The 14,318-nt window shown below is 37.3% G+C and overlaps 1 protein-coding gene across 1 annotated transcript in view; it reads left to right on the plus strand.

Annotated features, from left to right (window-relative positions):
• The window catches only part of LOC149083416 (guanylate cyclase 32E-like), a 112,105-nt gene extending 105,533 nt beyond the window's left edge, over positions 1-6,572 (plus strand). Inside the window, exons 21-22 of the mRNA XM_089236706.1 lie at positions 1,230-1,321; positions 2,563-6,572. Coding sequence (XP_089092832.1) covers positions 1,230-1,321; positions 2,563-2,985 — 515 coding nt within the window. The 3' untranslated portion in view covers positions 2,986-6,572. The remainder of the gene's footprint in view (positions 1-1,229; positions 1,322-2,562) is intronic.
• Positions 6,573-14,318: the final 7,746 nt, after the last annotated feature.

The raw sequence follows: 14,318 nt of genomic DNA on the forward strand, positions 1-14,318 counted from the left end.
ATTTGGTCAGTTTCATTTCAGGAAGTAAAGACCCACTACGAAAGAGTTTTTTCGAAATTCGACAGCTAAGGAGGGAGAGTGTTCACAGGTTATATAGCGAAATCATGCTGAGCCAAAACAGCTATAGCTATAATTATGAAACTTGGTCAGTAGTTTTAGTTTGTAATGTAGAGAGTCACTAAAAAGGGATATTTCAAAATTCAACATTTAAGAGAGTCGTATGGGGGGAGGAGAGGGGGGGCTCAAAAGTTATATGGCGTAATCATCATTGAGTCCTCACAGTAGAAGCTATAAATATGAAATTTGATGAGTATTATATTTTATAATACAGAGAATGACTCAGTGCAACGGGATTTCTGAAAATTTTACCCCCAACGGAGTGCAAATTTTATATGAGGGAAATAATTGCAGATCAATTTTCAGATGACCAAATCCACGCGAGCGAAGCCGCGGGTTACAGCTAGCAATTTCATAAATGAGAGGGATGGATGTGAAATGGAATTGAGAATTGAGGTGTCCAGTTTCAAAAGCAGAGATAGATCCATTTCCTTCGATTTTCAGATTATCTCATTAATTTTTAGTTTTCCCACGGCCCTATCAGTAGGCGAAGTCATAACATTAAAAAGTAGCTAGGTGTTATTTATTTTACCGCGGTATAAGTAGGTTTGGTTGAAAAACCAGAAACGTAAAGAAATCAGTTTCAAAAGCAGATAGATCAAGATGGGGATAGGCATAAAAATAGCTCCTATAGATTAGTTGCAAAACCCCAGATAACTTTAAAAGATTTTTTTTTTAGAGTAGTATTTATACAGAACTAAAAAAAAACTGTTTAAGACTTTTTGTCTATCTGGTATCATTTTGTAAAAAAAAAAGATAAAAAAATAAATAATGCAATTAATTAATTTTTTTTCTTTTGAAAAATTTGTTTGCGTTGAAACTAGAAACTACCTGGTTTTGAAACTGGACGGCTCAATTTTCGAAGAAAAGAAAAACTTGTAGAAAAAAGCATCGTGTTTTTGATAGCTTTTCGTCTCAGCAAACACGTAATAGAAAAATGAAGATTCTGTTTTTCTCGAGTTTTTCGTAATTAAAAGTTTAATTAAATTCAAATGCACATGCATTTAAGAAGTTCATGAATATTTCATCCACTCATACATTCTGTGATATAGATTGATGCGTTTCTTACTTGAATATTAAAGATATTACTATTCAATATTTTTTTTTTTCAGCGCTGAAAATTCACGTCAGCGAGGCCTGCAAGACCATCCTCGATAAACTTGGTGGCTTCATACTTAAAGAAAGGGGACTGATTAAAATCAAGGTAAACTTATGTAATATATTAAACTTATATTATTACTTATAAACTTATAATACTTTTAAAACAAGGTATACTTATTGCACTCAGATTTTTTTCCCATGGTTAGCCGACCATTTTGAGATAATCGTTACTTTACAATGAACAAGGGATTAAATTGAAATTAGTTTTTCACTGTGTGTGGATGTGCTTTATTGCGGTATAAATAATTGTGAGATGATTTTTACACATTGCGAGCACCATGTTAATGAATTCGGGGGGGGGGGGGAGGGGAGTAGGTCTCTACCACTTTTGGGGAATCCTAATTTCGAATATTTCGCAAGGTGAAATTTAGGATACAAAAAGTAGTTATAGAAACGTATAATTTCAGAAATTCTGAGAATCACTTTGATGAAAAAGATGAATTCAGAATTATTTCCAAGATATTTCCGAAAGGAATAATTTCAGTTGAATCATTGAAAGAGAAATATAATTACTATTAGAAAAATCGCATAATAATTGAAAGAATTCCAGAATTTGATACTTTGAGGAATAATTCCAGAATAAGTTTTAGAAAGAAATTCCAGAATTACTTCTAGAAATATTTCAGGAATCATTGAAAGAAATATAATTTCTAAAGGTATTATAAACTCTGAAATTATTTCTTTCCAGAATTATTTTTATAAATTATTCCAGAATAACTTTCAAATATGATTTCATGATTACTTTTAAGATTAAGTTTAGATTGTTAAAACAAATAATTCCAGAATCATTGACACAAAGTAATAATTGATGAAAATTTATAGTTAATCAGAAAAATAACTTTATAATTACTTTTAGCAATATTTTCAGACTTGATGAGAGAAACATAATTCATGAAAGCAATTTTATAATTATTTAATCGAAGGCAAAAGAAAAATGCAGAATTGGTAGGAAACATAAATTCAGAATTATTGAAAATTCATATTTAATGAAAGAAATGCAGACTTTCAGAATTAAAACTGTCTTCAATAATCCGGAACCCCTGTTGGCTCATCCGTTAAGACGCCACTGTACATTGACTTAACTCCCATGTGAATCTGTACACCCTCACCTTTCTAAATACCACACCTTGAGTTAATGGCTTGCGGGCTTCGTGGAAAATTTTAATTTGGTCCGTAATGTGACAAAAGTTGAACACCCTGCAAAAAAAAAATCTCAAACACCTGACTCATCGGAAATTTCTAAATTTCTACATCACTGTTTTCCATTCTATTTATCTGTTTAAGGGCAAAGGCGAAATGAGAACATTCTGGCTATTGGGAAAGGCCGATTCAAACAAAGATTCCAACAGCCCCAAGTTCTTGAAAGAAGAACAACGCGGCGGTGGTTCGTCACCAACTGACAAAACGGCGTCGCCTCGACACCAGAAAGAAGACCCGTCGTCTTGTCTGGTACCGTACATGGATCTTCTGGCAAGAAACTGCAACAAGGACGGTGGCTTCGATAATTTGGAAGCGGCGACGCGATTGAGCTCTTCGAGCCTCAACAGCTGCTTGAGCATCTACCAGGAATACAGAAAAAGCATCGAAGCCCAGAAGAAAGATTCGTCCAACAGGAAGAACCCTTGTAACGGTATGAGGTCGGCACCCATCATAAGCTTCAGGGAGTTCTATTCGCCTGCCAACTATTCCGACAATTACTTTCTATAAAAAAAAAGAATATTCACGTATACAAGTATAATCCTCACTTTAAAAAAAATCGAGATTGTTGTTGTTCTTTTCAATGATTGGTGCTAAACGTGCATTTGACCTTGTTAGTATTGTATGTGGTGTTTCCTCTCAACTCAAACTGCTGAATTCAAGAGATGAACATCAACCAATGAACATTTTTTACAATATATTGTACGTTATATACTTATTAGTACATATTATTGTTCAATGGATCGTTAGCTTAAATTTATTTCGTCGAAAAAAATCGAATTCTCTCCAGATATTTGCGAAAAGAGCTTAGTAATGTTATGAATATACACAGGGTGAACCAGTCACTAGACTTTTTTGAAAATTCATAAAAATTTAACAAATCGGCTCTCGAGTTTTCGCTAATACCAAAATTCATGTCACGGAATTTGGATTTCATTTTGCAACTAGAAGACTTCGTGTTGTAATTTTAAACTTGAAAACGTTTATGGTAGATATTCGCTTCGTTTTTCCGATATGTAAATGAAAATCTGTCTCGTCTTTAAAAAAAGGCTCTTCCCAGAGAGCAAGCCTTCAACGCGAAACTAAAACAGGAACATTAAGAATCAGCCACTTTCACTTCCAATATGGAAGAGAGAAGGCGGCAATTCTGATGAAATATTTCTAACATCATGAATACTTTCGGGACAACACTTCCCGAAGTGCAGGGCTCGATTTCCACATGTGTAAGTGGGGCATTTACCCGGTAGCTTCCTTAATTCCTGCTTTGCCCTCATTCATAGTTGGGCCCTTTTGGTTTTCACCAATTCGTTAGAAATTCTTCAGAGGAATGTTTATGACACGCTTTTACGGCTTAGTAGTAGAATTTAGTCTGTGAGCCGGTCTCTCCCATTTTCGATATATTAACGTAACATTAAAATTCAGGCATTTGTCATTTTCACATAAACATATGGAAGACGGATGGCAGCACCAATAGAACCTACATAAAACTCTGACAAAAAAAATCCGTTAGGGCCACACATACACCAAGAACACATGCTCTTTCATGTAAGAATTCGTTAGAATTTCCCCGGGTGAATGTTTACTAGGTGCACAATTGTGTAGTAGTGCAATAGTCACTTTATTAGATTGTGTTTTACAACATAAACTGTTTAACCCTGTAAGCGGCATTGACAAGATATCTCGGTTTTCAAAAAGCCTGTAATTTTAGCATTTACAAGCCCAGCTATTTTGTAAAGAAGATTTTTTAATGAAACACTTTACTCTGAATTTGTTGTTTGCACTTGCTGGAAATCGGAAGAAATCCTACTTCACTGAAAACGATATAGTATTTTGAAGGGGTGTTCAGCAATTGCCGCTTAGAAAGTTTAATGTGTTTTACACAACGGAAAATCGCATTCCGAACAAGAAATCATCTCGAACGTCTGTGAACATAAACTATAATAATAAATTGAAGCTGCTTTTCTGAACAAAGAGTTTCAAAAGTGAAATTTTCATTTGCATGGCGGCCGAGTAGGTACTCACACCGGAGAAATGCTAGCTAGCTATTGGTAAATCGTTTAACTTTTTTTTCGGCACTATAAAATCTGAATTAATGTCATAAATTATGATGGAGATATCTGATACTCACCCCATATGACTATTTTTGTTCAATCTTAATGAATGCATAAAAAAAGTCTAGTGAATTTTCGGTCAATTCTGTACATTTAATTGTTTTCTTCATTTTCTCGTGATAACTGGTTCTCCAGAACCATCTGAACAATCAGATCTCATACTGAGCTTACCATTGAAATTAATTAACCTTACTAATAACTTCAACTAGGGCAGTGTTTTTTCAACCACTGACCACTGCCCGGATCCTGACATCAGTCAAACCGGGCTATGGAATTCCGAAGGTTGAGAACCACTGGTCTAGTGTGTGTGAACTTTTCTTATTTACGTCGAATACGAAATATCGATAAAAAATCGGCGATTCTTTATAGTCCATGCCGCTTATTGTGATTACATCGGGACAAGCGTTTTCTGACAACAATAACCAATCGGTAATTATATACAGAAAAGGTCTAGTTTTGCAAGTAAGGTGACCATACATCCCGTTCGACCAAACGGGATGTATGGTAAACAGGTATTGGTAAAATGGAACGATTTTTTTTCTTTCCAACATAATTAGTAGCAAAATGTTTAATCGTTCCCCTTTTTTTGTTCTATTATAAAACGGGACCTCCCCCACCAAGCTAAAATTTTTTCTGCCTTTGTGGGGTGTTAGAATCAAACTGTTTAATATATTACAAATTACGATTCTCTGAACAAAAAAGAAATTGAATCTGGTCAACTGAAAGAAACAGATCCAGAACTGAAGGAAAGGGCTTTTTTGTCATACATTTGCCTTTACTCTAGGGAGGTGATTGCGAAAGCAGCTGGATCACAGCGAATACTATGGACTGATAAGTCATCGAGTACGGAAATGATGGTCATCAAAGGAGGAAGAGAACACCTTCCAGCCTCCTAGTCTTGCAGCCTGATAACGATAACTTACAGGTTTGTTAAAAAATTAAGGTTGGTTAAACCTTAGCTTCAGAATGCACCAAAAAAGTTTCGACGGGAAAATTTTTTTATAAAATCACCCGAAATTCCCAATAACTGTAAACGAATTTTTGCCACGTTATGGCATCGGTCCGTTACGTTCCTTGCAAAAGTGATAACAATACCCGAATGATGAAATTATCCCTGATCCTAATAACCGGCGTCGACTGTATCGCAAAATATTGAATGAGAAATTGATCATGATGAACAGAAATTATCTATCTTGATTCGATGTTGCTCACATATAGTAACTGGGTGTAAGTCAAATGGCGCAGTGATAAAATGTGAGACTAACCGACATTTACTGTCACACTTCAAGTATTTAAATAAGTAAGAACTGTTTATTTGGAGGATCCAAACGCGTAATGTGTTCTTGACAAGAGATATTTAACAATGTCCCTTTGTCAATGACCGATTGATCTCAATGATTAAGGTGACATATTCTATTATAATCTGGCGCTCCGTTACCTTTAATTTTGATCAATAAGTTGTGAATCTCAGGTTGAAAATCTTCGTTATAACATAATATATATATCATAAACATAATATGTACAGAAACACTCTCTCTCTCTCTGTACATAACAAAATGCATGGTGTTCATGGGAAAAAAGGCCATGATAATAATGACCAGATCGTGTTTTGTGAGTTTTGTGATCTACACAATTTTTTTGTGATTTAACGTTTCTTTTTTTTAAATATGTATACGACATTATATAGAAAGTTCGTAGTGATTTTAGATTTAGATTCTCTCTCTCAACCTCCCCCCCACACACACATCTCTATCTAGTCATCTATATAACTTGAAAATATTTATATTCATTTACAAGGTATTGAAAAAAAAAAAAACTTTTGATGGCATCAGCATTCCTGTTTTAATGATGCGACAACCACCGGTGATGATTATATACGGTTATACTGTCTCATTTGTTCTTTTCATATTCAATTTTACGTGTTTGTAAAACTGTATACTGTGTCAATGTCGACATTGTTATTTTCTGGATATTTTAAAAAAATTGTGCAAAATTTAAAAAAAAAAATGAATAAACATATTTATTTGTAAAAAAAAAAAATTGTATCAAATTAATTTTATGATTTTTTTTGTCTTATTGTAAGGGATACGAATGATCACGCGGTCAAAGGAGATTTAAGTGCATCCAAATTAAGGGTGGGCAAAAAGTCCGTAGAAACTTCAAAAAGGAATAAAAACCGGAAAAATTAGCATCGTGATTAGCATCGCTAGGTCACGGGAATTTTTTTTTAAGACGGGAAAAAAACTCAAAAATAACCGATAGGTGGTGCTGGTACGAGCGACTTCAGTGTAAATATGCAAATGAGACGGTTATAAGAACTTGAGCTCCTGATCCACAACCAGTTCACCGTTGTAAACCTGTAATGTATGTGGACCTACTGCAATCTCCGTTGCTGGATTTGTGACTCGCCTGCAATGTGTTATCCCCTGTGGTGGTCATGTGGAACACATACTGCCGTAATAAACGATTTGGAGGCACTCGTTTGGTGAGAAATGTCTTCAAAAAGATGAGTTATTCTACCAAAGTAAAGCCTTAGCGTGATTTTTCAGGATGCTCCTAATGTAAGCCCTACTCCGAAAATGAGCTCTAATGCATTTTTGCAGCAAAAATTAATATAAGACCCGGTCTTATATTCGGGGAATCACGGTATTTACGAAAAACTTCGTAATAGTTCTTCACTCAAGAAAAACGCATAGCACGTGGATGTAGACGAGCCTTTACTTATCAATAGAAATGTGTTATAAGAAGCATGCGTAAGTCGGGGCAATTGGCACCCTCAAGAACCGGATAATATGTAATATATTGTAATATATGTATATGTATATGTAATATATAATTAGTCGTCCTTACAGGCGAATCTCCCTGAATCCAAGCCTGGCTTGAATGCCTCTAAGAATAAATGCATAGTAGGTGTGCGCACTTTTTTAGAAATACGTGAAAAGCTTGCTCACCTCCTTGCGTATTGTGGTGTAATTAAATATATGTATTTTGCTATTACACGTTCGGCCTAAATTTATTCCGCATAAACTTTAAATCAATTTTTACCCGCAGTCCCTTGACGCTAGGGAATACCAAAATGGTGGAATGCCAACATAATAGGCAATTAACTCAGTTGGACCACATGCCAAATTTGGAGCAGACTTGCTAAAATATAACTTTGGCGTTGCTTCCGTGTTTTTTGTTTTAATTTTGTCAATTTGGTATTTTAAACAAAACAATATTGAAGCCACAAATGAGATAAAAAATATTATCCACATTTTCACGAACTGTCGTGACACCGTTGCATGCAATCAACCAATTAAATTTGTTTATTTGGGGAATTAGACTATTTACACAGTCATATCCGGGTAACGAAGATAATTCGTTCCGGAACCACATCCGTTAGCCTAAACGCTATTTTCCGTATATTTCTATGAAAAATCGTTCAGTTCGTTCCAGGTCGGCCAAAATGTCAAGATAAGTGCTATAAAACCGTAAAGAATCACCGTAAAGTCTAACTTAAGTTCCGTTTCATGCTAAGAGTGTTGCACCGAAAGAATACGTGCAAAAAAGCATTCAAGTGTGGGCTCTTAGTTTTGATGCTCTTTTTTTCCTGTTCTATATCATTCATTTTACACGAAACGGCTCAAAATCAAAGCTTTCTCGAAGAGAAATAGAGGCATACACAGGGTGAACTTTATATAATTTGCGCAAAGTCCCTTTACCGCAAATTACTGGCAAACCGGTGATCCTAGAGGGATCATCCGAGTATCCAAATAACGTGTGGATCTCATTTACGTCATTCCATATTGCAAGGGGGTTGTGTAATTATTAAAATAAAAAAATAATTATTAATTTGTTCACCCTAACCTAAAAACCCAACTAGAAATTTATTTCCCTATCTTTGTTAAGCCTCCCTTCCAAAAAAATAAAAATGAAATAAAAAATAGAAAATCCACGTTTCTAAGTGCAGTATTCTCTGAGATACTTGAATTCGAAAATCGCTGAAAATGAGGGAAAGAGGCACATAAGCTAACGGATAAACTCATCATGCTTTTTTCACACATTTTCCACTTATTTTTGAATTAAAATAAATATATTAAGTGGAATTATTATCAGCGAATATATATTCTACTCAAAAAAAATGGAATTGTTTTTGATTGGACTCAAGAGAGACAGAGCAACAACACTTATTAATTAGGTTTTCTTTGAACATAGTGCACAAATGAGAATTTAATACTTTTATTTCAATAATTATATACAACGCTTTGTAATATGAGCGGTGTATGTAAAGTCTATACGTGATTTGGGTATTTTTTCCTAGCGGGAAGCATGATTCTAGAATCAACGGTTCGCTAGTAATTTGGGACAAAGGGATTCAAGCTTTCACCCTGTATAGAAAGTGATACAGAGGCCTAATTAGATAATTCGGGCTCTATAGACAGTAATTCTAACAATGATGATTGTGTAAAAATCCAACTCACAACGATGCTGTGTTATGCGTCCACAACTAAAACGTTCCCCAACCGAATCCATATTCGTTAGCCTAACCGTGGTAGAAATATTGCATTAAAAAAATCTTCGTTGTCCTAGAAATTCGTGATCTGAGGTGTTCATTAGCAGAGGTATCGCTGTATTTCATTCACTTTCCGGAAGAAACTTTCTGTTCTGATCTGGCATCTACAGAACTACAGCAACCGTCAACTGAATACCCCCCCCCCCCACCCTACAATACCACTTGCGTAACTTCAGAACGTCATGGACTGAGTTGGAAATCAGTAAAGGTTTATTGAATCATATTTATCGATATAATGTGTCTGCATGGCATGAGCGTAAACGAAAAACCTTATAAAACACGTAATATATTTTAATAGGATAAAAAAAATATTTCCGTCCTTCTTCAATTTGCAGTTTGGCTAAAACATTGAGATATCAAACAATATATTATTTACTCGCTGATACAAGAGAATTATAGAAAATTCCTAGTGGATTCAATATGTTCAAAATCATCATTTCGAAGAAAATAATGAGATTAATATACACACGCACTTATAACTTCAGAAATGGATCGTTTTTTTGTTTTCGTAAGACATTATCTTTTATTTGATCTGCTTTTCAATTTTTTCCTCACTCGGCTCTGACCAAAAACAAAATCCAGGTGGCACTGTATACGTTTTCATTTTTTTTCCTTTTCTAATTGCACGTTGATCACTTTCAAGTAATAAATCTTTACCCTCCGATTTTCGGATTCGCTGTAATCGAGGATGTCCAGTTTCTGTTTTTGATTAATTGATCCGGATTGATCCGGTTCGAAGCCGGAAGTGCTAGGTATCGAAATTAAAGAGGATCTAGTCCTGATGCCGAAATACGTGAATCGGTACGGTTCGACACTATCACCGGAATCACTTGGTGGAACGATGGGTTCCTGCTGCACTTCAGCTGGGCCGCTGGACGCACCCTCACCTTCGGCTTCACTCTTTACAGACGTTGTGTCGTGGAAAGAACCAATAGTACCAGTGGTGCTACCCTGTTCTTCAGCAGCATCGTTATTACCATCGTCTTGTTCGTAATCTCCAGTGAATTGCTCAGATTGGAATTGTTGACTATCGGGGGTGCAAAACACCGATTCTTGTTGTCTTTCGTTTTGTCCAGGGTTTGCGACTCTCGGCGAGTACCTTTCGCTCAGAAATTCAGGTAGGAATTTTCTAAGTGGTGTCGCATTAACGGTCTCGTCCACATCATTGGAAGCTTGGTCACCAACGGCATTCCCCGAGTTGACTTCACCCACGAGTTCACGATTGTTTTCATCCGACTTGTTGGATTGTTTGCGAATGTTTCTTGCCGTCGATACGTCATCGTGTTCTGAAGTCTTGGCGAATTTCGATTTGCACGATTCGCTCGAAAGGTGCTCGGATTGACTATTGACTATTTGACTATTTTCATCGTCAATACGCTGAGTTTCACACAGCTGAACATCTAGGGGTGGGCAAAGGCTGTCGATTTTGTCAGCCTCCGTATTTATCTGAAGATTTTGTAAATTACTGAGGATTGCGCAGAAGGGGGACTTTCTTCCTGTTTCATCGGGAGTTGAACCATTATTCATCTCTGTGTCTAAGATCCCGGTTGAAGATGGATCTTGCGTAACCCCCAATGGATGCGGAGTTCCGGAGACTGAGGGTTTTTGCTCTGTTTCACCTGGAACAAAATTACTATTCACCTCTGCAGCCAAGTCTCCGGTTGAGGGCTGATGTTGTGAATCCGCGTGACGCAGGATTGCATACACTGGGGAAGTTCGTGTCATTTCATTGAGATCAGAACCATTATTTGCATTTGAGGCTGAATTTCCAGTTGAGGGTTGATCTTGTGTCGTCACTGGAACGGCGTTCTCGTCGCCGCTGTCGGGATGACGTAAGCGTTTTTTGATCTCCTCCCTGAATTCCTGAACGAATCTTCGACCTTCTTGAATGGCCAAATTTTCCAATTTGCCAAAGTTTAATTTGCTCGTTGCTCTTTCCGCGTGGTAATCAGTAATTTGTCCGGCTGTCTTGGAGCAAGCATTGAATTCCTCGATGGTGAGTGCTACCAGGCCCTCGATGATTTCTTTACGAATATCGCTCAGCAAGTCTCTTGAAGAACTGCTTAAATCAGGCGTATTTGAACCCATGGATAGTTTGGCACTTAATAATCAAGTCAGTTTTTCTTAATAACTATCTGTTTGATCCCAACCGTAAATTTTTCCCCGAATCGCGAAAAAACTTGATATAGTCGGTTAGTTGATAGTTTCGAGAAAAAAATTCATAGTTTTACCTTATGTTTATATCTTCAAACACAGTAATGTTCACACTGTTGCAATTCCTTCGCAACAGTCAGGGCCGCAACTGGAATCAAAAATTGACTGGATACAGACTCCTCGAACGCACGACATAGACGGATACGGTGGTCGGAGTGGGTGATCACCCCAGTTCAGTGAAAATTTTGTATTATTGGCATATAAGCGGGAGTTTGTAGGTGGATATTCGCCCCTCTGTTCACTATACATCCACACCCCTTTGTTCGAGGAATCTGCATCCGCTTATGACGGGGGAGGGGTGAATGGCAGAGGGTGTCTATAGTGAACGGGGTCGAATTTCCACTCCCACCCCTCTACCGCCTGAGCCACTAATATAACATTTTCACTAAACGGGGGGGGGGGGTTGATAGCTTTCTTCGCCTTTCTCCATATCCATCTATGCCCGGGACAAGTACCCATTTTGGCTCTCCCTCCTCGTAATTTTAAAAAATAAAGAGTAAAAACTTGTCGACCTTTCCCTGGTCCAACGCCTGGATCATGAGACCCAGCTTCCGTCTTCTAGTTGCATCCTTGACAACAGCAATTATCAAAATACGTAAATGCGAGGGCTCCAATATGAAGATCTCATATGAATGAATTATCCAAACGATAACTAAAAATATTGCGATCTCAGTGGTCGGCATAATGTCCATATAAGACCTTTTGTTTGACTGAGAAAGCAGAGAGAGAGAGAAGAATAGTGATACTGTGAATCTTTTGGAAATTGGAGTCAATCGAAATAGGAGTGACATATATTACTATATCGATTAACTATAACAACACATTACGATAGATTTCTCGCCCACTTCAAGTGTTCAATGCCCTCATATATTGTCAATAGCGTTTTACAAAAGTGAATCGGAACCATCAACATCAAGCCGAAAATAGAACTGACGGACGGTTCGAAAACGGATGGTCTTTTAGAGGGACAAAGAAGAATAGTTCACGGTGGTTGTGTGTCGTCTCACTTGTCACGAAACCTTTCAAGTAACTAACAACGCGAGGTTATTGTTCACGCGATGTGTGTAAGCAGCCATTGTGTGTATGTGTGTGCCAGACAAAAGAGCAATGACAATTTTTCTTGTTCGAAGTCGATGAACTTGACACGTCTTTTACATGGGGATAGGGAGAAACCGTTATCGACATCACGAACTGCACGTAAAATAGCGTAGATCTTGCATCGTGTTCTGAAGAAAAAAAATACCTTCACGCTACACCTGAATATTTTTTTTTTTTAACCGAGCACAACTCAGGTCTATCGCCATAGGCAATTTTCTACCTAGTGAGTTGTGCCGGAAGTGTAATTGTGTGTACCTAACAGTCTGAGTGCGTATCTAGTGTTGTGTATGATTTTTCAGTGCTGCCATCTATATCTCAGAAGTGAAGTGAGTGATGTGTCGTGACTGAATATTTGTACTGTTTGTAGGTCTGTTGCTCTCTGTGGCGAGACTTTTTAACGGGGAGATCGGCTCGCATTTGCGCCTCGAAGTTGGGAACCACAGAAAACCAACTTCAGCCGACCACCACTGTGGCGACGGTGGGGCTCGAACCCGGGTCCCCGCGATGGGGGGCCCCGCGATGAAGATGCAGGGAGAGGAAAAGCTCCTGTGTTCGTATCTCTTTCGAAATGTGCCAGCGTATTTTTGATTGTGAGTAACGTGCTGTTGGATTTAATAAAGTGCGCGGTTCGTTTAATTTCTTACCGGGTGTTTCTTTGACGTCGCGTTAAAAAGTTACGGACGATTAAATTTGACACTGGAAGCGGCGTGGCTTCTAATGGAGCTACAACGTTGATGACGTCACTGATCGAGTGTGACTTTTAAAGATGGTCTCCTGAAATTTCCCGGTGAGCTGTCTTCAATTAAATCTGCGAATAAGAAGGGTAATAACCAGAGGAACAATTTGAGATAACTTGAATTCAATTCGGTGACTTTGTTCTAGAGATATGAATTTTTGATCTGCGCATGTTAAGTCTATGGGGTATATTAGAAAAATTTTTTGAATCCTTTCTATGTTTATTTTGACCATAATTTTGAAAATTTCCTATTAAGAGACCTGTATATTTCTCTCCTCTTCAAACCGCATCGAAATATCTGTAGTTGTTAAATATTTACAATCGTTTGAAAATTTTCTCGTAATGGTTCCTACGAGAGTCTAACATGGTGTAACTTTATAGCGACACAATTTTTTACGAATTGTCCTTAAAAATAGCACAATATTTTGCCTGGATAATATGTTTTGATTGCATTGTTCCGCCGCAAGAACCGAATTTCTACGATTAATTGAAGTTTTTATATGATTTTTCAAAATATGTTGTTTGTGCCAGGAGTCCCTGGTCAATTATGTAAACATTGCGGCCAAACGATAAAGATATACTATATCGATTAGAATTTTGTAATTTATGACCATGTGTCCCGATCAAAATGACTTTCATTGACCAATTGTCCCGTATTCGTACCGTTTTCTCCTCGAATAGTGTAATTGATGCTGCAGACTGTGTTGACACATGATATTACTCCAGGTCATACGTTCCGTTTTGGTTTCTCAAAATTCATTGAAACTGAAATATCCGAGAGTGTGAGAATGGAAAAGACACCCCCACCAACGGAAAAAGTGCTGTCAACCCCAAAGAGGTCTGCGGACGGACGCTATTATTTCAGAAATAAAAAGATCAACGACTCCATTGAGTTACAACATCATAAGAAACAGAAAACTCCCCGGGTAAAAAATAAGAACAAAAATGTCGATAGATTCCTCCAAATGATTTCATCGTCGGACGAGGAACAAGCCGACAGCACCGTAGAGATTTCAAACGGGTCTGAAACTTTTCATAGCTTAGAGATCGACTCGTATATGGATACGGAGAGCTTTCTGAACTCGACACAGTTAACACCCCCACTAAACGATGATGAACAAATTGTATC

The sequence above is a fragment of the Pholcus phalangioides genome, unplaced genomic scaffold (genome assembly GCF_987345545.1).
Source record: "Pholcus phalangioides strain wild (caught in Gottingen) unplaced genomic scaffold, Ppha-v1.0 ptg000009l_1, whole genome shotgun sequence".
Taxonomy (NCBI): Eukaryota; Metazoa; Arthropoda; class Arachnida; order Araneae; family Pholcidae; genus Pholcus; species Pholcus phalangioides.